Here is a 22,926-nt window from a genome sequence, read left to right as displayed (position 1 = left end):
AACATAAAAATCATATTCCTCTCTTCACGTTCAGGTCCACGGGAAAGCCAACCTTGTCTGCCCCTCATGGTCTGCTTCATTCTATTCAGATAGAAGTGCTAGCATCCTGGAGAATCAAAGGCTGGGCTCAGCATTAGCTTTTCTGGCCCATCCTGGCTTCTATTCATGCCTGCTGTTTCTTTTCCTCACTCCCAATGTCCCTAATGGTGTGGCTGTGGGGTTTGTGTGTGTGTGTGTGTGTGTGTATGTGTGTGTATGTGTGTGTTTAACAAACTATGTTCTCCATTGCAGGAAAAAGCCAACATGAAACTCTCCCTATTTCTGGCTGTTCTATTTGGGGCAGTTTCAGCTCTTCATCTGGGTAAGTCTCCTTAGTCTTCAGTCTTTTTTTCTCTCCTCTGCTCCTTTCTAATGTATGTAGGGTCAGAGTCACAAAGCCATCTCTTTTGCTGGCCATCCTGTATTTCAAGATGTCTGCATTTAAAGGGACAGAGACTGTAGAACCTGGAGCTAGAGGGACTCCTCGGGGCATCTGTATATCTGCAGCCTCATTTGTAGTATGACATTCTCAATTTTGTCCTTTATAGATAATGCCCATGATGATCACCATAATGACTTTTTTTTATTTTGAGCTCACCAATGTACTGTGCTAAGCATTTTCTATGCATTATCTCCTTTAATCCTCATAGCATCCCCATGAGGAATGTAGTATTGTATACCCATATTGCAAATGAAGTAAAGCTAGTAGATGATGGAATCAGTACCCAAACCCACAATGGCCTGATGCTAAGTCTTGATCTTCACCCCATGACCTCATGTGGGAGCCTAGGTTGTCCTCATGGAGGCTCGGTTCTAGGTTCCTCTCTTTCCAAGGCTGAGCATTCTGATGGCTAGGGCAAGGAGGGAACTGTCCATGGTTCTAGAGAGGAACGGGAAAAGATGTGAGGGGGTGCAGTTGGACTTTCTCTCTGCCAGGGACTGAAACGTCCAACTTTGAGGGCCCCTTTGGAGGTGAGATCCTGCCTTAGGATGGGGAGATGCCAGAACACGGGACAATGGAGGCTCCTATGGAGGGACTGACGCTGCTGGAGGAAGAGGAGGGGTGAGGATCTGGATGTGAAGATGCCCCTGAGGAAGAGGGGGCTGTCAAATCAGTCTCAGCCCTAGAAGAGGCGGAGAAAGGCTTTCAGTGTCCTAAGGAAGAGGATAGTGTCAAACAGGTGGGCATCCCTGGATGCAAGAGCTACCGCTTTGTTGTGGTGACGAGAGCCATGACGTTTAGTCAAGCTCAGGTGAGTGGCCTGTGGCTGAGGCTGAGTCCAGGGGTGTGGAGGAAGGCAGGGAGGGGATGTCCCCAGCCTCTGAGTCACTGTTTATTTTCCTCACTGAGGACCATGGGGGTGTCAGCAGGGGCTGAGTCTCACAGAAGTGTTAGAGGTGGGTAAGAGGGGGTAAGAAGTGAGGGTCAAGTGGAAACAGAAGTTACGTTTTGATCTCCCATCTTCAAATGGCTGTGTGATTGGGTTGGGGAGTGGGGGAATGAATTGTGGAGACTTCAAGATCCAGGGCTCACATCATGTGTATTCCTGAGGAGGGGCATCCCCTTTTTCCTTTTTTATCGTGCCTTGCAGTATACTTGGCAGAAGTGCTACTGGGGCAGACTCGTCTCCATCCATAACCTCATCTTTACCTACCACATCCAGTGCTCAGCCAGAAGTGTCAGCCAGGGTCAAGGCTGGATTTTAGGCATGAGCACAGGCTGGGTCAGAGGGGTCCCAGATCTTAATGGGGAGCCCCTTCTGACCCAAGCCAGTGCTCAACATGCTGCAGATTTCTTTGTGCTTCTGTTCTCTGATCCCCTGAATAATTGGGGAGAGTTGGACACCTGGGCATGAGAGCAAGGTGGCTACCTAGGCGTCAGGAAGAGCCAAGGCTTTAAATGAGTAGGTTTGGGTTCAAGTTCTGCTCAGCCTCTGACTGTCTGTATGACTTGGGCAAGACTATGAGCCTGGGTCCTCATCTCTAGAATGGGGTTGAAACTCCTGTCCCGCATCTTGTTAGGGTCAGAAGGATGAGTGTGTCATGAGGATGCATACAATGTGATGGTGCTGATCACTGTGGATCAACATTTTGGTTGACAAGGACTGTGTCCATGATGGTCCAGCAGAGAAGTCAAATGCCCAGCAGGCAGCAGGAGGATCAGACAGGGACAATTCCAGCTCTACCTCCTGCTTTCCCTTTGCCTCATGCTCCAGCCCACCTTCTCCCTTCCTCTCTCGTCTAGGGCTGCTGCCAGCGCTTTTACTGGGTTGATCGCAGTGTTTGGAAGATTTGGTACCTGGCTCTCGGCCAACCCCTGGCTTCTGGTGGCAGCTGTGTGTCCATGTGGAACTGAGGTGATGTGGAAGTGGGGATGAAAGATGATAAGGCATGGGAGGTGGGACGTTTCGGAGGTGGTGCTAGGAAGATCAGGACCCTCCAAGGGAGAGGCCTTCTGAATCTTCAAACTTCATTTCCACTGAAGTGTGGGGGCTGCTGGAATGTCTTGGCTTTGTAGGCATCCTCGTCGCCTGGGCGTCGCTTGTGTTTGTCATCAAGACAGAGCATTACTTTGAGGAGCTGTGTGAACCAAATGCCTGGCTCACGGGCAATACCACACTGACGGGCAATGCCACGGGACAGACTGGTAAGAGAGTGATGACTTCTCTAGGAGGCTGAGGCTGGTTCTCACTTGGTGGGAAGGGGAAGGGAGGACTTCATCTCCTGCCCACCCTGCCAACCTTTCTACAATGAGAGAAAGGAGGTGTCAGCCTCCCCTGTCCCCTACCCCTCAACCTCAGTCTAGGAGGTGCCTGGAGAGAGAAGTACTAGCTCCTGAGGGGTAATTAGAGGCAGCCACATTTCAACTCACTGAAGGGAGAACTTTCCACCAGCCAGCTGTCCAAGACCGGAGAGGCTGCTCTGGAGGGGGCCAGGCTGGGAGCCCACCTGGCAGGAAGGCTGGGCTGGATGGGAGGTTGGCCCACCCACTCTGGCTTCTGAGATCCCCCTTTCCGGCCTCCAGACTTCAAAGCCCAGGATGAGAAGTTCTCGCTCATCTTCACCCTGGCGTCCTTCATGAACAACTTCATGACGTTCCCCACCGGCTACATCTTTGACCGTTTCAAGAACACTGTGGCCCGCCTCATAGCCATGTAAGTCCCAAAGGCCCAGTCTGGGTGGAGATGAGCAATAGGAATTCTTCTGACATTAGCCTCTCTTGGAGGGAGTCTCAGACAAGGCAACTGGGCAGCCCTGCAAGGCACTGCCTCAGCAGATGTGTGAGAAACAGCCCAGAGGGTGAAGTTGGCTAGACCTGCTCTCTTCCCACACCCCTACTTCCCTTTCCTTGCCTCCTTCCTCTGCTAGGTGTGAATGTTTGTTCTATATGACAGGCTTTCTGTGAGGGCTGGCCTGGGGCCCGGGGTTATGAAATTAGCAAAAGTTAAAAATGTCACTCTGCCTTCATCCTGGGGACCCTTGTGTATAGCTCCTACAAGGCCTCATGGCCAGGTTGCTCAGACTTAAATGTCATCTTCCTCACCCCACCGTCACTCCCCAGAGACTTAGCCAATGAGGTTTCCTGGGACCTGCAGTGGTGGGATATCAGGACCCCTGGGTCTGGAGGGAAGGCAATGGGGTTTCCCATGCAGATGAGTCAAAGAGGCCAAGGGACTTGCTCTCGCTCACCCAGGGTGCCACTCCAACTGGCTTGGGTCAGTGATAAGCAGTGCCCTGCTTGGAGCTGATAGAACCCAAAGCAAGCAGCCCCTGGCATGCTTGTGAGAGATCAGTTGTCAGAGGGACTGGAGGGCCGGCTGGGCCAGGAAATAGCCAGGTCCCTTGGTCTTTAAGTGCTTGGCACGTTATGACTTTGTCTCGTCTCTCTTGGTGTTTGACTTCCTCTCCTCCTCTTCTCTCTCCTCCCTGTGCTCCCTGCCTCTTCTCCAGCCTCCATGTGTTAAGAAAAACTCAGTCTTCCTGTGTTTCTCCTTTACTTTTACGCACGATACTTCACACCCAAATGTGTGTGTGTGTGGGGGTGTTCCCACACCAAGCCATCCTGCGACTACAGCTGGGTGACCTACAATTTAAGTCAATTCTGACCTCATCTTCCTGGAGATAGAGTCAGATCCCACAGGTAAGGGCTTAGTCCCACGAGACTGCCCCACTTCAGACACCAGTCGCAAGTGGTGTGTACCCTGGTTGCCCACAACTTCTGTCTGACTTGGCTACACAGCGGAGGTTCCCATGACCTCCTCCCCCTTGGGTTCAATTGTTTGCTAGACCAGCTCCCAGAACTCGGGGGGAAACTTACTTATGTTTACCAGTTTATTAAAGGATGTGATAAAGGATACAGATGAATGGCCAGATGAAGAGATATGTAGGCGAGGTCTGGGAGGGTCCTGAGCCCCGGAGCTTCTCTCCCTGGGAAGTTGGGGTGTGTCACCCTCCTAGTAGTGGATGTTTTCACCAATCTGGAAGCTCTCCAAAGCCTCTATTATTGGGGTTTTATGGAGGCTTCCTCAAGTAGGCATGATTAATTACTCCATTTACAGCCCCTCTCCCCTCTCTAGGGAATTGGGGAGCGGGGCTGAAAATGCCAATCTTCTAATTATGGCTTGGTCTTCCTGGTGACCAACTCTTCCAAGAGCCATCCAGGAACCCACCCAGAGTCACCTCATTAGAACAAAAGATGCTCCTAGTGCTCTTATCACTGAGGAATTTGAAGGATTTTAGAAGTCCTGCGATAGGGACTAGGGACAAGGACCAAATAGACATTTCTTATTATAAATCACTGTATCACACTTAGGCAACAACTTTTATTACCCCATGTCTTATAAAACCCCCATCTTGCTAGAAGATCCCCATAACCTTTGGATTGTGGTTCTATAATCACAGAACCCTACAACTTTAAGCTTGGGTTCTAGGTCAGTTCAATCATTTCCTTTTATAGAAAAGGCCACTGAGGCCCAGAGAAGGGCAGTGTCTTAAGCAAGGTCACACAGCGAGTAGGAATTAGGACTGAAGGTTTTGATTTGTAGACCAGGCACTAACCCCTTTCTCCAAAGGTTTGGCCTGTTGGGACTCCCAGGTGGGAGGGCCTTGGATCCACCCACTTTGTCTCTGGCCAAGCCAGATAACCTTCTCCTGAACTCATTGCATCCTTAGCTGAGTTCGTAGCTCAGGGCCACATATCAATCACATCCGGGCTTCTGGCACCTGGTTCTGAGCCTGGGGCTCCAGAGGCATCCATGCCCATTGAACCCCTAGGCTGAGAATGCACTTTAGTGCCAAATTTGGAGATTGGGTGAGTAGAATTCTCAGTTTTGTCCTCCAGGTTTCCTTTTTCTTGACAACATACTCCATCCCCTTTTCTGTGTTTCAGATTTCTCTACACCACTGCCACGCTCACCATAGCCTTCACCTCTGCAGATGAGTACTGTCAGGGGTTGGGAGGGACACAAGCTCAGGGGCACCTGCTGGGTGGGGCAGTTGCCGAAGGTGATGGACAGGACACACTGACCCCCCCCCCCATGGTTATCAGAGAGCCACAGACTTTGAGCTTGAAAGAATCCTTGAGAGAGTTATTACTGGTCTATGAAAACAGTTTTACCTAGTGAGAAATGCAAAAAATAAGCACAATGAAGGGATTGCCTCAGAGAAAAGAATTTGTTCCAAATATTACATCTTTCCTCTTGTATGTATTAACATGTTCTCTCTCTCTTATTTCAACGAAATTATAATATTAATGGCTGTTGCTTTTGAAAATATCCTTACTTAGCAGGGTAAAAGTTGACAATCCTAGGTAGTCAAAAGTTTTCCTTTCAAATTTTACTGGTCTATAAATGTATAAAATTCCCAAAGTCTAGGAATTCCAAAGTGGGTTATTCCTGCTTTCCCCCAGTATGCAGAGGAGAAAACTGAGGCTAGAGAGAGACCCCTTGCAAAGACTTGCCCCAGGCCACAGAGCAAGTTAGTGGGAAGTGGGCCTGGGGTCCCCAGCCGTGCCTTCTCCTAGAATCTTGGTTATGCTGGCCAAAAGATGCCTTCTAACATTTCTCCCCAGCGTCAGATTGCGTGGCTCAATTTTGGGGATAGGAAGTAAAAGTACATAACTGTTGTGTGTGTAGTCCTTTGCTGAAGCCATATGGCATCATGAGTTCGTCTCCATTTGTGATCCGTAAACATGGGCTGAGTGTCTTTGATCTCATGAGATAGCCTGGCACCTCAAGCCAGTTATTTAAAACCACTATCCTCATCAAACCTGCTTTATCTTATCAAAGAGCCTGTAAATGATTTTTAAGTGGCTGAATGTGGAGGTGGTGGCTAAGTAAATTTGACTCACATTTGTGAATCATTTGATCACCAGTTCTCCCTTCCTCCATAAAACGGGGCTTTTGGTTTTTGGAAAAAGTGCTGGGGCCACAATGACCCAATTGTGAAAGGAATCTCACCCAACCTTAGGAGAGAGGTACATTTTATAAAGACAGAAATTGAATGGTAAATAGAGTGAATAGTCTAAAATTACGCTTTACAGTGCTTCTCAAGGTATAGAACAATAGTTACTTCAGAGGACATTAGGAGGCACAACCTTGCCGCGTTAAGCACTGAATCGTCTGGTGGAAAAATCATTCTTTTTTAATTTCTCTTTCAGTCCTCTGATTTCATGAACGAAAGTCTTGACACGGGGCCGGCATGAATTTAACACTATGGCAGGAGCAGGTTTCAAGCTTGGAACGTTCTGAGGGCAACTGCATCTAGTTACAATTTAATAACATTGTTTTCCTTTCATTGTATTTGTTTTTACAGTTCCTTTCTATTCTTGACAAGCAACATGAGTTGCTTTTCATTTACAGTAGTGATACAAAGTTTCCCTTAAAAATAATAGATTTCTTTTGGATATAAGGGAGTCAACGTAAAGAAAACATTTTGGCAAATAATAGGATGGGCATGGATTATGGCTGAAATCAGGAAAGTGCGCAGAAGTCTGTAGTTTGGGAAAGACTAATTTAGTAAGGGCTCCACACTGCTGGCATTTTAGTTCTATTATCGTCCAACACTTTCCAGACCTATCATAGTAGTTTGTTTGCAGGTCAGTCTGTTCAAGGGTAGGAAGTATGCTTAACCCATCCTTCATTTCCAATGCCAAGCACAATGCCCCATGAAGGAAGTGCTCAAGTTTGATGAACAAAGGAAAGAGTCTGTCCCATTTTCTCACTCATACATCCCATAAGGCATGGAGAGCAGGGACTGTTATTCCCATTTCACAGATAGGGTGACTGAGTCACAGATTCGGAATCCAGCTCAAAGTCATGCAGTGAATAAGAAGCTGGGCTTAGGGACGGAGTCCAGACATCTCTCCCCACAGTGTCAAGGATGAATAGAAGGGGCTGTTTGTGGTTGAATGAGAGAAGGGAGCAGTGACTTCACTTCGAATCTATCTGGAGACATCCAGGTCTGCAACAGACCAAGGACCATCTTTGGTAGGGAAGAAGGTGGCTCAGGAGACCTCTGCAAGGACATTTGGGGGAGCCTTGACCTGTACCCTACGACCTCGAAGGATGCTAGAATTAGGGCCCTGACCCCGGGATTGTTGGGAATTTGGAGCAAGTAGGAGCCAGAGTTTGTGGTTCCATGTTTGGGTTGCACTATGATACTGCCCCACCTCTGGTTTGATTGTTCCAGAATCAGCCCTGCTGCTCTTCCTGGCCATGCCCATGCTCACCGTTGGGGGAATCCTGTTTCTGATCACCAACCTGCAGGTGTGAGCCTGCCCTCATCCCAGGCGCCTGGCAGGAGGGTGGAGAGGGTGGAAGGAGGGAGAAGCACTTTTCTACATTGGCTACCTTAAATGGGGTTGGCCCAGGCCAGGGTGGTAGCTCCTGGGGTGGAGTGTGAGTCTGGGTATGATGAAGGCCTGGAACATTCTGGGTGTGCAGGAAATATTTATTTCATGAATAAATAAGTGATTCGGGTTGGTCACATTCTCTGCAGGTGGGAAACCTGTTTGGCAAACACCGCTCAACCATCATCACTCTCTACAATGGAGCATTTGACTCTTCCTCGGCAGTCTTCCTTGTCATTAAGTCACAAACAGCGGGGCCAGCCCATTGGCCGAGTGGTTAGGTTTGCATGCTCTGCTTGGGCAACCCAGGGTTTCGCTGGTTTGGATGCTGAAAGTGGACATGGCACTGCTCATCAGGCCATGCTGAGGCGGTGTCCCACATAGCACAACCAGAAGCACTCACAACTAGAATATACAGCTATGTACTGGGGGTCTATGGGGAGAAGAAGAAGGGGGAAAAAAAAGAAGATTGGCAACAGATGTTAGTCCAGGTGCCAATACTAAAAAACAAAAACAAAAATGTAAAAAATAGTAATAGCCAACATTTATTGAGCATTAATATATGCCAGACACTTGTCTTGTCAACTTTACATGATTTCTTTCCATCAACGCTTCTGCAGCTAGAAAACATGACACTTGAACTTGAGCCCAGGCCTGTCTGGTTCTAGAAGCTGAGCTTGTAACCATTAAACTTCTTCTTCACACTCCTGTAGGATTTTTGCACGGAGGCTAAGGGAAGGCACGGCCATGATGTGCCCGGGCCAGCGTTGGGCAGAGGCTTGGGGCCCTTTGCAGTGGGGTGTTTGTGCCTGTGAGCTTCTGGGTTGGACAGGGAGGTGGGAGGTGGCTCGTCGGGGCAGCAGGGGCAGGCACAGAGTCCTCTCCAGCTCTCCTAAAGGCTGAGGTTAGTGATCAGGGGATGGGCTGTTGCCAGTGCTGTTAGTAGCCCACCTAACAGCCATTCTCCCTTCTTCATTGCTAACATTTCATCTGGGCAGTGGTGTTGCCAGCCCAGGGGATGAATCCTGATGATCTCAGCCAACTGAGGCAGTCCATTTCCTCCTTGCTAATGAGAGTAGAGGTGGGCATATTCTCCAGTCCTTGTTAGTGAGGTGAAGGGGTTGTATTCACGAGGACTTTAGGGATATTTCTCTCCTTGTTGGAAGATGAAAGCAGAGCCAAAAGAAAGCCTTCCTCCCTGGTTCCCCTTTCCACCCTTCCCCTTTGAATGTTGTGGCAACTGTTTGAATGTTTGAATATAGCTGGAGCTGTGACAGCCATTCTGTGATTATGAGGCAACAAGCTGGAGGACAAAAGCCAGCAAACTAAGGATGAATGAGTGAAAGGAATAAAAGAATATAAGTCCTTTACACCACAAGCTGACCAACTTGGGACTTCCCTCTGGGCTTTGTGTTAGGCCAGAGGCAGCTGGCACAGCCTGTGGGCCAGGGGCAAGAGAAGAGGATCTCTGGGAGTTGCTATCCAGATATGAAACTAGCTTGGTACTGTGAGCACCTGGGCTTGGAGGGTCGCCCACAGGCTGAGCCTTGGGGCACCTACTCAAGCCTTTCTACCACTCGTACAAGAACCAATTTCCAGGTTCTTCCTCCTTCCCCTGGATGTGCTTCCCTTTCTCTCTTCCCTCTTTGGAGTTGGAAGGAGAGAGAGCGTGCCAGAGCAGGAGCTGGAGATCTTCGTTTACTCTGACCTTGCTGCTGCTTACTTTGACCTTGAGCAATTCCTTGTGCCTCTCTGGACCTCAGTTTCACCCTCTGTAAAGTGAGGAGGTTGGGCTAGATCAATAGTTTTCAAACTGGGTGTCGAGGAACACCGAGGGGTTCCCTTTGATGTTATGTTGGTCACCAAGGAGAATAAGGGGGAGGATGACAGGGCCACTCCCCACTGATGTGTTTCATATGTGGAATTTCTGTGTAAAATTTTGTTTGAACAAAAGGACTTTGCTGCCAGTAAAAAAAAAAAAGCACCAGGCTGGAAGATCTCTGAGAAGCTTCAGTTCACTAGGAGGCTCTATAAGACTGTGGGGATGGATAATACGCTGCCTCCTCTGCTGCTGGTTGGGCCCTGGGGTGACAGGGTGGCTATGTGTGTACGAGGTGTAATTAATTAGCTTCCAGGGTGGAAGGCAACAGCCTGTACCAAGACTCATTCTTAGAAACTGGGGTTCCAGCTGCTGCTTCTTACCTGGACTTTTCTTTGGTGTGGTAAAATATATAGAAGAAAATTTACCATCTTAACCATTGTTAAGTGTATGGCTCAGCGGCATTAAGTTCATCATATTGTTAGGCAAGCAACACCACCATCCATCTCCAGATTGAGCTCTTTTCAATCTCGTGTAACTGAAACTCTGTCCCCATTAAACACTAACTCTCCAGTATCCCACCCCACCCAGCTCCTAGCAACCACCCTTCTATTTTCTGTCTCTGCGAATTTGGCTACTCTAGGGACATCATCCAAATGGAATCACGTAATAGTTATCCTTCTATAACTGGCTTATTTCACTTAGCATGATGTCCTCAAGGTTCATCCACGTTATAGCATGTGTCAGAATTTCATTACGTTTTTCTTTTGGTGAGGAAGATTGGCCCTGAGCTAACGTCTGTTGCCAATCTTCCTCTTTTTGCTTAAGGAAGAGTGTCCCTGAGCTACCATCTATGCCAGTCTTCCTCTATTTTGTATGTGGGATGCCACAACAACGTGGCTTGATGAGCACTGTGCAGGTCTACACCTGGGATCTGAACCCACGAACCCCAGGCTGCCAAAGCAGAGCATGTGAACTTAAGCACCATGCCACGGCGCTGGCCCCTACACTGACTTTTTTCCCTCCTTTATCTGCAGCTCCTTTATGAACAGGGCGTCAGCCTCAGGGCCTCCTTCCTCTTCTTCTCTGTCTTCAGTGTCTGGCATGTTGGGCGCACTTTCCTCCTGCTGCCCAGGGGGCACATCCCCTACCCGCTGCCCCCCAACTACTGCTATGGGTAAGGACCATGATCTAGCGATTGTGGGCCAGAGCCCCCCATGTGACCTGGGATGGAAGCATGGGATGGGAAAGTCGTGGTCACAGTAGGGCAGAGGAAACCTGTCACAGGAGAGGAAGACCAGAATGGGTGTGTCAGTTGGCAATTGCTGCATAACAGACACCCCAAAACTCAGTGGCCTGAAACCTTAAGCATTTATTAATTTTCCTGGGTCTGTGGGTAGCTGACGAGTTCTACTGATCAGGGACAGACTGGGATGATCTTGAAAGGGCTCATTCTTGTCTCTGATCATCTAGTGGGCAAGCTCGGGTCTGGCTTGTCTAGGATGACCTCACTCACACGAGTTTTTTCTGGAGGTCATTGGGGGTAACAGGGATGTCTGGGACACCTGGCTCTCATCCTCTGGCAGGCTGGCTTGGGCTTGTGCATGTGATGCTTCCAGGGTTCCAAGAGAGAGAGTGCAGAAATGCACAAGCTTTCTTAATGTTCAGGGCTGGAATTGGCACAGCATCATCTCTGCTGTGTTTTCTTGGCTGAGGCAGCTCACAAGGCCCGCTGCAGATTCAGGGGATGGGGAAATAGTCAGAGCTACAAAATTCCATTGCAAAGCGTGGAGAAGAGAGGAAGTGAAGAAATGTGACGCTTTTCGCAGCTTTTCCCCACAAGCAGTAGAGGGAGAGCTTTCATTTGCTGCTGACTTGCTATCTGCCAGATCCCAACTGCTCTCTAATTTCATCTCACCATGATCCTCTCAGATAGATACCCTTAGCTCCATTTTCCAAATGCGAAAAATGGGGGTCGGAAGGGTTATGTCTGAGCCGTGTTGCCACAGCCAGGAAGAACAAGAGCTGGGATGTGAACTCAGCCTCTCCTACTCTGCCCACGCCTCCAGTGGTTCCCAAGCTTTGCTGGGTATCAGAATCACAGAATCACTTGGAGATGTTCAAAAAGTCTGGAAGCCTGGCTGCCACTCCCAGACACTCTGATTTAACTGGTCTGGCTGTGACTTGGGCTTCGGGGTTGTTAAGAGGTGATTTCACTGTGCTGTGAAACGGGAGATCCCCTGCACTATTCCCTTCAGCCTGAGACTCAGGCTCAGCTCACAGCCCTTGGGCTGGGCTGAGGGGACTTCTGTTTCCACAGCCTGTGCTCTGGGAGGGACAGCAGGGAGGAGGAGCAGAAGACAGTGGAGTCCAAAGAACTGGAGGGACAGTCGGAGTTCGTTTCACCAAAGGAAGGTGAGCCCTGCTGGTGAACCCAGTTCCCTTCAGAACCTGGTCTTCGTGGAGGTCGACCTAGTCCCTCACCTCCAGAGCTTCCCTAGAGACTCAATCAGGAAAGCTCAGATGGAGAAAGGACCTGTGGGGTCTTCTCAACCCCCTCACTTTATAGAGGGTCCAGACAGGGGCAAGACTTTTGTTTCTTTTCTCCTTTCTGTCCCTCTCTTCTTTCTCTCATGTCATTATCACAGTACCCCCTGAATTCCATCTTCCATCATTTTCCTTCCTGTCCCCCGACTCTTCAGTCCTAAGTCTGCCTTATTTGTCCCCATTTCTGCAGGTCTCCTGGGTCTGCCCTCTCACTGTTCCATTTCCATCACCGCCTCTGTTGCCTCCTCATCTCTTGGGTCTTTGGTTACAAACATCACAAACCACTGCTGGCTGAGGTAGAAACAAGAACAGGATTCTGGGAAGCTCACAGAATCAAGAGAAAAATGAACTCTCCAGGCTCCAGGATGAGCAGAACCAGGATACGCCTGGGGGCCCCAGTCGAAAGTCACAGCCACTCTCTAGGGAGAATGAACGGATTGGGCCACTTTGGGTGAGGAACAGAACACTGAATTCACAGGCCCATCGGGACCATGATGAAAAGGGCAGGAGAAGATTTCCAGAAGAAACCAGGATCCTGGTACCGAAAGAGAGGGGATGCAGAGCAGCTGAGACAACAGCTGTCAGCCCCTAACCCACATCTCATGTCTAACTTTCTCCTCTCCTTGTCTTTTTTTCACCATCCTGGCTGAGAAAGATCAGGAAAGTGTTAGTGCAAGAAGTGTCATTGAACTCAAACTGTGAAAGACAGACCAGATTTCAGTCGATGAGAAGAACATGGAGAGGGTCATTCAAGGTGGTAGGGCCGGGATGACCAAGGCGTAGAGGTGAGCATGTGCCACTTGTGGGCAGCTGCGAGAGCACGCCGGATGAGTTCTGGGAGGTAAGAATAGAAGGTGAACGTGGACCTCAGAGTGTTCCATTAAGGCCTCGACACTGCTGTTCACCCTCGTCCTCCACTTTCCTCGTAATTAATGCCCAGATCCTCCTTTCTCCGTCAGAGATCCCAGATCCAGGGCAGCAGAAGGAGCTCCGCTCTTTCTGGGGCTACGCTTTCTCTCGGCGCTTTGCCTGGCACCTGATGTGGCTGTCCATGATGCAATTGTGGCATTACATCTTTATCGGCACCCTCAACTCTCTGCTCACCACCCCAGCCAAGGGCACTAGGTATGTGGTGGGGCTGGGAGGCATCCCATCTGTGCATCCCAGTTGGGGACTTGGAACCTTGAGTGGTGTGGGGTGCTAAGCCCAGTAGGGCTATGTGCTCCAGAGAAAGGTGTGAGCAGGGATGTGGGGAGGATGGTCGGTCAGGGCAGGGTGGGAGGGTCCCCTCCTGTAAGGCAGTCCTGGAAATTTCTTATCTCTCAACCCTTCCCTGCCCTCTGCAGTCAGCATCTACACAAATGCCTTTGCCATCACTCAGTTCTTCGGAGTGCTCTGTGCCCCCTGGAATGGCCTGCTCACGGACCTGCTTAAACAGAGGTACCAGAAGAAAGCGAGCAAGACAGGTGAGACCTGGGCTCGGGAGCATCAGGGAACCAGGAGAGGAGAGATCTTCATTTACCTGTCTGCCCATCTTCTCTTTTGTTCTTAATCTTTTTCTACTTGCATCCATCCGTCTATCCCTCCATTCCTCCATCCATCTATCCATCTGTCTGTCTAACCACTAGTCGCTGAGTGCCAATTATGGGCCAGACATAGATCAGATTCAACAACGGACAAGACAGATATGTCGTTGTTCTCAGTGTAGAGAGTGGAGAAAGGCAAGTCATTAGGCATTACAATCCATGAAGGAAACCCACAGGGGGCTGTGGGGACACAATAAGGGCACACAGCCTGTTCCAGATGAGGATGAGATCGGTGTATGGGAAGGCTTCCTGGAGAAAGTGGCATCTAAGCTGAAACCTGAAGGATGAGTCAGAAGTGAGGAGATGAAGAGGAGGGCCCCGGGAGAGTGGCCCAAGAATACGGTGGGCTGAAGGTGGGGTCAAGGTTGTGAAGGAGAGAGGGAAACCTTGAGGACTCCGAGGAATCCCTTCAAGTGATTCAAGGACTGGCCGGTGGTGTAGTGGTTAAGTTCAGCACTCTCTGCTCTGGTGGCCCAGGTTCGTGGGTTAGGATCCCAGGTGCAGACCTACACCACTCATCAGCCATGCTGCGGTGGCAACCCACATACAAAATAGAGGAAGATTGGCACAGATGTTAGCTCAGGGTGAATCTTCCTCAGCAAAAAAAAAAAAAAAAAAAAAAAAAGTAATTCAGGCTGGCCAGAGTACAAAGAAGTATGGAAGGGGCTGGAGAGAGAGCCGTGAGAAGGGGCAGGCTATGTCCCATGCCAAGAAGGTTTGACAAGCTCCTTGGACATAAGTCAAGGAACAGAGGGGTGCTGAGGTATTTTAACCTGCAGGGGTTGGGGATGGGGAGGGACAAAAGTAGAGAGTAACATTTCTCCTATGACTTTCATCTACACCCCTCCCTGACTCCCCTGCCCTGCTTCTCCTACCCTGCTGGAGTGTTCTACAGCAAATCTCAGTCATCAAACCATTTCATCTGTAAATACTTCAGTTTGTACCTCTAACGGATAAGCCCTCTTTTACTTAAATATCACCATAGTATCATTATCACATCTAAAAAAACCCTCAATGATTTCTTAATATCATCTACTATGCACTCTGCTCAAACTTCCCTAATTGTCTCAAATATGTCTTTTTACAGTTAATTTGTTCAAATTAAGAGCCACACAGTATATTTTGCTGATGTGCCTTTTATGTCTTTTTACACGTATAAGCATTGGCTCCCACATGCTTTTTGTCCTTGTTTATTTGTTGAAGAAATGGGATGGTTTGTTCTGTCACATTTCCACATTTTGGATTTGGCATCCTTTTGGTGTGATTTAAAATGTTTCTCTGGCTATTTCCTGTAAACACACAGGTTGGAAGCTCAAGGAGCCTCAGTTTAATATTTTTGGCAAGAGTAATTCAAAGGTGGAGCTGTGGGCTTCCTAAGGGCTCCCGTCAGCAGGCCCCTGGTACCCATTGTCCTGTTCTTATCATGTTAAGATTGATCAATGGGCTCAGACATTGTCAGTCTCATCCACTTATTATAAAGTTTCCCATCGACTGTGCGCCTGATGATTGTATCAGCCGTTGATAATCAATGCCTAGACCCAGTATTTTATTAGGGTTGCAAACTGGTGATTTCCTATTTCCATCTTTCCTTCTGCTTTCAACAGCGAGAATTCCTTTAGAAAGAAAAACTTCCCCTTATTAACTATTTTGTTACCCTGGCATAAATGCTTGCTTTCTCTTCTTGTCACCAATTTTGAGAATACTGAATTGATGCCCTAGCAACCTCCAGGGGTGACTACTCATTGTTTCTCTTTCAAAGTCTCGTTTTAAATATACTTGATGTGTTTCAATCCATTTTCACCACGATTCCTTTTGATCTTCAAATCATCACATCTTTGGCCATTGGGAACTTTACCAATCCAGTATCTGTGTCCTTTAGACATCATCCCATTAGTTTTAGACAGTGTCTTAAGTTTCTAGCACAACGAGATATTCACATCCATCTGATCAGGTATGTTTCCTATCCCAGACCTGAAACCAGCCATTTCTCCAAGTAACGCTGGGTCCCTTTAATGGGAAATGGTATTTAAAGACTGTAGTCTGCATGGTGGCATTTCTAATTCTCCTGGGTTGTCATTGCTTTTGGGCTTTATAGAGTTAAAGCATACATAATTTTTTGGAAGAAAAAATGCATCATGAATGCCTAATAATGATACTTTAATTCAAATTTTACTTCCTTAATTTTACATTCGTATCTCTTTTTCTCTTCCTCTGAAAATCTTGGTTCCTAACAATACGATACAGACACACACACGTATAGAATTTTAAAAGTATGTTTTATATATTATCAGTGGTTTTAGCAATGTTGATACTATTAATAAAAATACTGTGGCTGAATGCTGTGCCTCTCTGGCTCTGTCCTTCCATCCTTCCGTGCTTCCTTCCATTCTCCTCCTTAGCATATATCCCACAAGAGGATGTACAGTCAAATCACTGTTTTAAGAATCACCAACTTGACATAAAGTTGTGTTCATTGGCTTCATTTTGTTCCTGATTTTGGAGGGTTGCTTTGCTTGTTCTCTTCCTATTATTTTATTTTAATTGAATTTTTAAACATTTGTATATCAAACATTTACATTTTCCCAAAGCCAAAACCATGAAACAATATACATTCAAAGAAGCTTAGATTTCCTCTCTGTTCCCTGCACCCTATTCCTTCCCTCTGTCTTTAGGCAATGATCTTTTTCTTAAAGACAGACTATATGGACATAATTTCACTCTCAGATAAAGGCCACATACTGCACGCCCTGTTCTGCGGTCTTCCTTCTGTGTGACTCTCTGTCCCGAGGATGCTCCCCAGCAGGGCCTTCTGCTCACTCCTCTCACGCTGCCTAGTTATCCGTGACGGGGCTGAAGGACAGCCAAGACAGCTGTCCCTCCGGATGGCTGTTTGGATCGCCCCTGTCTTTTGTTAGTACCTGTCATGCTACACAGAATGCCTGGCTACAGGTTGCAGGGGCCAGAGCAGGTGGGCCTGTTAGGAGGCCATTGTAATCTGTGCAATCTGTGAGTGAGTGATGGTGGTTTAAAAGTAGCATGAGTTGGTGGGGATGGAGAAGAGTGGATACATTTGAATGATAATTGGGAGGTGGATCATCAACATTCATTGATGGACTGGAGATGGGGCATGCGGGAGAAAGAGGATTCGAGGATGACCCCCTGGGTTTCTGCCTGGAGAGTTAGATGGATGGTGGCTCCTCCCTTTACCCAGATCTCTCTTGCCTCCTTCCTGCCCTCCATTGTGCCCGCTTGCAGGCAGCCCCTCCTCTTCCCTTTTGGACCAGGTTTCTCAGCCTCGGCGGTGGCCCTTTGCTCCACGGTTCCTTGTCTGGCCCTGACGTCTCTGTTGTGCCTGGGCTTCGCCCTCTGTGCCTCAGTCCCTGTCCTCCCCCTCCAGTACATCACCTTCATCCTGCAAGTGATCAGCCGCTCCTTCCTCTATGGGGGCAATGCTGCCTTCCTGACCCTTGCGTAAGTGGGCTTGGGGTGCGTTACATAATGGGGGACACACGGGGCAAAGGGAAGTGTGCCGGAGGCACAGAAATTGGGAGGTGTTGATGGGCCTGAGATGGTCAGGTGATGGAGACAGGGTCTGGGAGCAGGCGTAGAGGGTGGTGCCTGGAGGTGAGGCTGGCCAGAGGAGTAGAGCTTTCATGTACTTGAGCCTTCGTATCAGCTCTCCCTCTGCCTCTGTTCTCTACCTGGTGAATGCTTATTCACCCTCCGAGGCCCACTTCTGTTCCAACACTCCCAGGGAAGAGTTGGAAAGAAAGTGTCTTCCATTATTTGTGCCTTGGGCACTCTATTCCTGCTGCATTTGATGGTGCACACATCATATGGCATATAGTGATGTGTTTTTGTGTTCATCTTTTTCTTGCAACTTCCCTGGGGTGCAGCGTGTGTCTGGGTCCCTGCTGTTTTCCCACTGTCAAGCACAATAACTTCTCTGTGTTCTGTGGTTTGAAAGCCTGACCAAAGGCAAAGGGGACAGGGCTGTGTGGGTGAGGGTGGGTGAAGGCAGGACGAGGACAGGGGAGTTGTGAACAAGTAGCTGACAAAGGCCCACCCAGATGAGACCCTGCTTGGAGGGAGGGTCCCTGAGTCTCGCTGGAACCCCATTTGTCTCTCTCCCAGTTTCCCTCCAGAACACTTTGGGAAGATCTTTGGGCTAGTGATGGCCTTGTCAGCCATTGTGTCTCTGCTCCAGTTCCTCATCTTCACCTTCATCAAGGGCCCCCTCCAGAATGACCCATTCTACGTGAGTATTGTGGGCCTCAGACCACCAAGGACATCCAGATCGGGGTGACTCAATGGGCACCCAGCATGGGGAGCCCCAAATCTGGCTGAGCTATTTCCTGCAGGAACATTGCTGCACATGGGTACATCCTTGGTCTTTCTTCTCAAACTGGGGTCAGTGGGAGCACCCTGCCTTGTGCTGTGGGTACCTGACACCACAGGGCTATCATGGGGTGGCTTCCCAGGGGGCCCACGTTCTTCAGAGATTTGGGGAGTAAATATTTTTTTATGTGTGTGGAGACAAGTAATCATATTCTAGAGGAGAACGCAAAATCCTCACAATGATTCATGAAAACCTAAGACTTCAAAGATATTCCTGCTTGTGATGAGCACAGGCGGACCTTGTCCTCAGGCTTAGGGATGCAACGTGCATTGGTTTCCACAGCTGATCTGAGTGGCAGGAGCTCTGTGCTCTCATCCCTGGATCACCACACCACCAGGGATGCTCACCTGCCCAGCCCTGGGAGGTGGGCTTGACTCTCCAGCTGTTTGAGATAGAAGAAACAGACCCTCAAAGATTTGGGTTGTGTGACTTGTATGTTCAGAAGCCCACAGCAAAGGAGCAGAAGTCCTTTCACTTTGAATTCAGTTTTCTGACCACTGCACAGCCCTTTAGCTGCATTTTAAAAAGATCAGCAAAGTGTAGAACAGGAGTATAAATCAGTCATTGGGAGAAAAAAAAAAAAAAAGCCCTGAACTGAAAGACTGAGGAGAATTAGTTGGTTGTGATATCGGAGCACCCTAACTGAGTATTTGGAAGATATAATGTAGCTCTGGTCCCTCTGTCAGCTTCCTGTGTGACCATGAGCTGGTCACTGAATGCCGCCTGGACCTCCCTTTCTTCATCCATGAAATGGGCACAGTATCCCTCCCCACCTGGCTCCACAAGGCAGAATGAAACGTAATGCAGAGTCCTTCCTCCAGGGCACCAGAGTGTCTGAGTGGAAAGTGGAAGATAAACTAGGCGGAATTCTGGTCCCCTCATTGGTGGTGGGCATTGCTCAGAGTTCCTGGACTTCACCTCCCTCCTTCCTGTCTCCCTCCAGGTGAACGTGATGCTGGTGCTCGTCACTCTTCTGACGTTCATGCACCCCTTCTTGGTGTATGGAGAGTGCCAGCGGAAGGAAGGCCCCCCTGCAATTGCTTAGTTCGGGAGCCCTCCCTTTTCAGTGCTGCAGATGCTTTTGCTAATCTTCCCCTCCCTTTGAGGACCCCGTATCCAGAAACTCTTTGCTCACTCAGGCTTCTTGTATTAAGCAGACATTACTTTTTCTTAAATAAAGGAAGACACGTAACTGCTAGCTGAGACTTCCGATAGGTAGGAAAAGAATTTCAATGCCAAGCTGATTGATACCATACAGACCCAAAGCAAAAGCTTGTGGAAGTTCTCCTTAGTCCCAGAGCAGGACGCACATGGCCTTGGCAGACCCTTGACCCGAAGGGAGGTGCTGTGCTGGGAGAGGAGATGTGTCACCTGCTTCTCTAGGCCTCTTTGGCCCTGAAGCCCATGTGTGCCTGGGCCCTGTACCACCAGGTAAATTCCCAGGTGAAGGGTGAGGTTGTCATGGCCTCAGCTATGCCCCCTGGCATTTGGAGGTGGTGCCCAGCTCTCCCTCAAAGGCACAGCGTTGGTTAGAGAGTGGCAGCGACAAAGGCTTGGTTAGAGAGCCTTGGGAGAATGAGCAGAACCGGGTGGGGTGGGGAGGCCCCTGGACCTGAGATCCATCTCTGCCACTGATGCTGGAGGCCCTTGAGCAGACCCTCCTCTGGGCTGAGCATCAGTTTTCCCATCTGTAAAATGAGAGGATTCTGGAATTGGAAGTTCTTTCTGAAGCTAACATTCTAGAAGGTTTTAAGAGGAGTGGCAGAGAATCAGGCCACCCAGAGAGCCTTGGTCACCAGCTGGCCTGCTCGACTGAAGGATTTCTGACAAAGCCTCTTAGGGATGTTTTCCTCAACAAGAAAGGAGATGATGATTGACTTTGGGAATTAGATAAAAATGTTCTTGGGAGAAGAATTTTGCAGAACAATCATTTCTTTCTGCTTAAGGCAACTACTGTTTCACCACTTCAGGCCTGGGTGCTGTTGTGTGTTTGTGTGTGTGTGTTCCTGCCTCATGCCCCAGCTTCCTGGGGAGTGGACACAGGAGTGGAGTCGAGGAATCTGGCTTCAGCATCCTGATGTGGCAGCTGGACCCAGAGAGGGGTAGGAGCCTTCAGACTGGTATCCAGCTACCTGGTTCTGCACCCTCACCCCCTCCCAGGAGTCCCTTCCTTTGCCTCCTCTTCCTCTGTACCCCATCCTACTCCCACCACAATACTCCCCACCCCCAGCTGGAAGCACTAGATGGAATCAGAAGGGCCCCGGGTGAGTCTCAGTTCTGCCATCCAACATCTGGGCAAGTCCCTTAACCATTCTGGATCACAACTTCCTCACCTGCAAAAAGCAATGAATCATTTCTATAACTGAGGGCGAGAGTGAGAATTTAAAGTAATTGCTACTGCCTAGCCCATGGTGGGAGCATGTGCACATTTGTTCCTTCATTTACTCATGACCAGAAAGGAAAAGGGTAGCAAGGAGGGAGAAGGGGAGGGACCTGGAGGGAGAGAGATGGTAGGTGGGTGAGATGGGACAAACTGGAATACACCAGGTGTTTCCTCCCACTTAGCCCTGAGAGGGGCTGGGACAGGACAGTGAGGGGGAGGGCGCTGGCAGGCAGATTCATTCATCCAATCAGTCTGTCCATCAACAAATGTTTATGGAGCCTCTACAATGCATCAGGCACCGTCCTAGGGGCTGGGGATACAGAGATACACAAAGGGCTGAAACACAGCTCTTCTGTGAACAGCTGGAAGGGTAATTTCCAGGGGCCTGGGGACATCAGAGTGCTCATGAATGGTTTTCATCTTGTCTTGCTCCAAAACTTTCCGCGGCTTCCTGCTGTCCATGGGGCAAACCTCAGACTCCAGCCTGGCACTCACAGCTCTCAGCAATGTGATTCCAACCACTCCCCTACCTTCCTCACCCCCTTCACTTCCCACCTCCAGGAGGACAGAATTCATTCTTGTGGACCAAGGTTCCTGGTCTGGGCATCTGTGAGCACACCAGTTCCTCTGCATGTTGGCTCCTCCCATCTCTGCTGGGGAAATTTGCCTGGTCTACTGGGGTCCTGTTCAAAATGCCGTCTTCTCTCAAAATCTTTCCTTGGGCTCTCCAACAGCTCTGAGTTCTCGGCACTTGGTCACACCCTTTTTGGTGACTGGCACCTGCCTCCTTGCATGATGACCTCTCCTCACCTGGACAGCCAACTCCAGGAGGTGGCATATGGGTCTTTCCTGGGTCAGTGACTAATGCATACTTGCTGTCCATGTGGTGCTGGTTAGGGCTCGTTGAATGAATGATCACTGAATGACTGAATTCTTTCTTGTTCTGGCCTCAGTGCCAACTGGAAGGAGAGAACAGAGCACATGGGGGTGGGATGGGGCAGTGGGAAGAACATGAACTGGGGGGCCAGGCCAACCCTTTTTTCATCCCGGCTCTGTCACTACTGTGACCTTGGATGGGCCACTTCACCACTACAACTCAGTTTCTTTATCAGTATAAAGGGAGAAATAGACCTGCCCTCTGGACTGTTGCAAGGATTAGAAATTAGGTCAAGTGCCTAGCACATGGTAGGTACTCAACAGATGATAGCTATGATTGCAGTTAACATATTAAGTCAAAAAGGATGCCTAATGCCCATCAACTGGTGAATGGATAAATCAACTGTAGTGTATTTATACAATGGAATATTATTTGGCAATGAACAGGAACGTGGTATTGACACATGCTATGACGTGGATGAACCTTGAAAAGATTATGCTAAGTGAAAGATGCCAGTCGCTAGAGACTGCATACAGTGTGACTCCATTTATATGAAATGTCCAGATGAGGCAACTCTCTAGAAGCAGAAAGTAGATTAGTGATTGCCTAGAGCTGGGCAAGGTGGTAGTGAGTGCTAATGGGTAAGGGGTTCTTTTTAGGGTGATGAAACTTTTCTAAAATTGATAGTGTTTGTACACCTCTGAATATACTAAAAGCCATTGAATTGTATACACTTCAAATGGGTGACTTGTATGTGAATATATCTCCATAAAGCCGATACTAAAAAAGATGTCTGGAAAATTGCCTTAATCTTAAAGGTATAGACAAGATCAATATATTTTCCTTGAGTTTTAGTTGGAGAAATAGAATGGGATATTAAAAAATCATTGTGGTACATTTAAATACATTGAATTTAAATCAGAATTACCATTTTTTAGAAAAGTGTCATTGGATTAAAAAAGATAAAAAATTGTGTTAAAAACGTGAAAAAAGGAAAAAGATGTCTGGATCCCTCAGCAAGTGCAGGAAACACTTGGATCTAGAGAGAGAGAAGCACAGCTGTGTGGACAGCTGCCTCTTTCTGCCCCAAGAGCCCCTTGCTGCAACTTCTTCCCCAGATGGGACCAACTGTTCTTTTAAATGAGGAAGCAAGCAACAGGGGTTTCACAAGTTTTGGGTTCCTGGTGCAACCCTCCTCTCCAGCTCCAGCCTCAGCAGAGAGGAACTGGAGGCAAGTCTCCTCCTCCACAGGCCGTGGTGCCGGACGGGGCCTCTCCTGGGGCAGAGGACACTTCCATGAGGAGCAGAGTGCCTGCAGTTTAAAGAACAGCTGGACAAGTAGAATAAAATAAACAACAGCTGACAGCCGGAATCAGGAACTCTGTGTGACAATCTCCTTTCACCCGCCACATTTTACAGATGAGGAG

At 48.7% G+C, this 22,926-nt stretch overlaps 1 protein-coding gene across 1 annotated transcript; it reads left to right on the top strand.

Moving 5' to 3' along the window:
- Nucleotides 1-1,055: 1,055 nt before the first annotated feature.
- On the top strand, nt 1,056-22,826 carry LOC100147399 (equilibrative nucleobase transporter 1-like). Its single transcript, XM_070229107.1, has 14 exons — nt 1,056-1,102; nt 2,285-2,396; nt 2,464-2,686; nt 3,065-3,194; nt 5,429-5,476; nt 7,730-7,805; nt 8,038-8,130; nt 10,745-10,884; nt 12,028-12,122; nt 13,214-13,391; nt 13,605-13,720; nt 17,125-17,311; nt 17,975-18,098; nt 19,183-22,826. The coding sequence occupies exons 1-14, from the start codon at nt 1,056-1,058 to the stop codon at nt 19,282-19,284; spliced, it is 1,671 nt and encodes a 556-aa protein (XP_070085208.1). The 3' UTR covers nt 19,285-22,826.
- Nucleotides 22,827-22,926: the final 100 nt, after the last annotated feature.

Source organism: Equus caballus, chromosome 12, assembly GCF_041296265.1.
Source record: "Equus caballus isolate H_3958 breed thoroughbred chromosome 12, TB-T2T, whole genome shotgun sequence".
NCBI lineage: Eukaryota > Metazoa > Chordata > Mammalia > Perissodactyla > Equidae > Equus > Equus caballus.
Note: the sequence above shows the minus strand (reverse complement) of the source record. Positions and strands in the feature narration are given on the sequence as shown.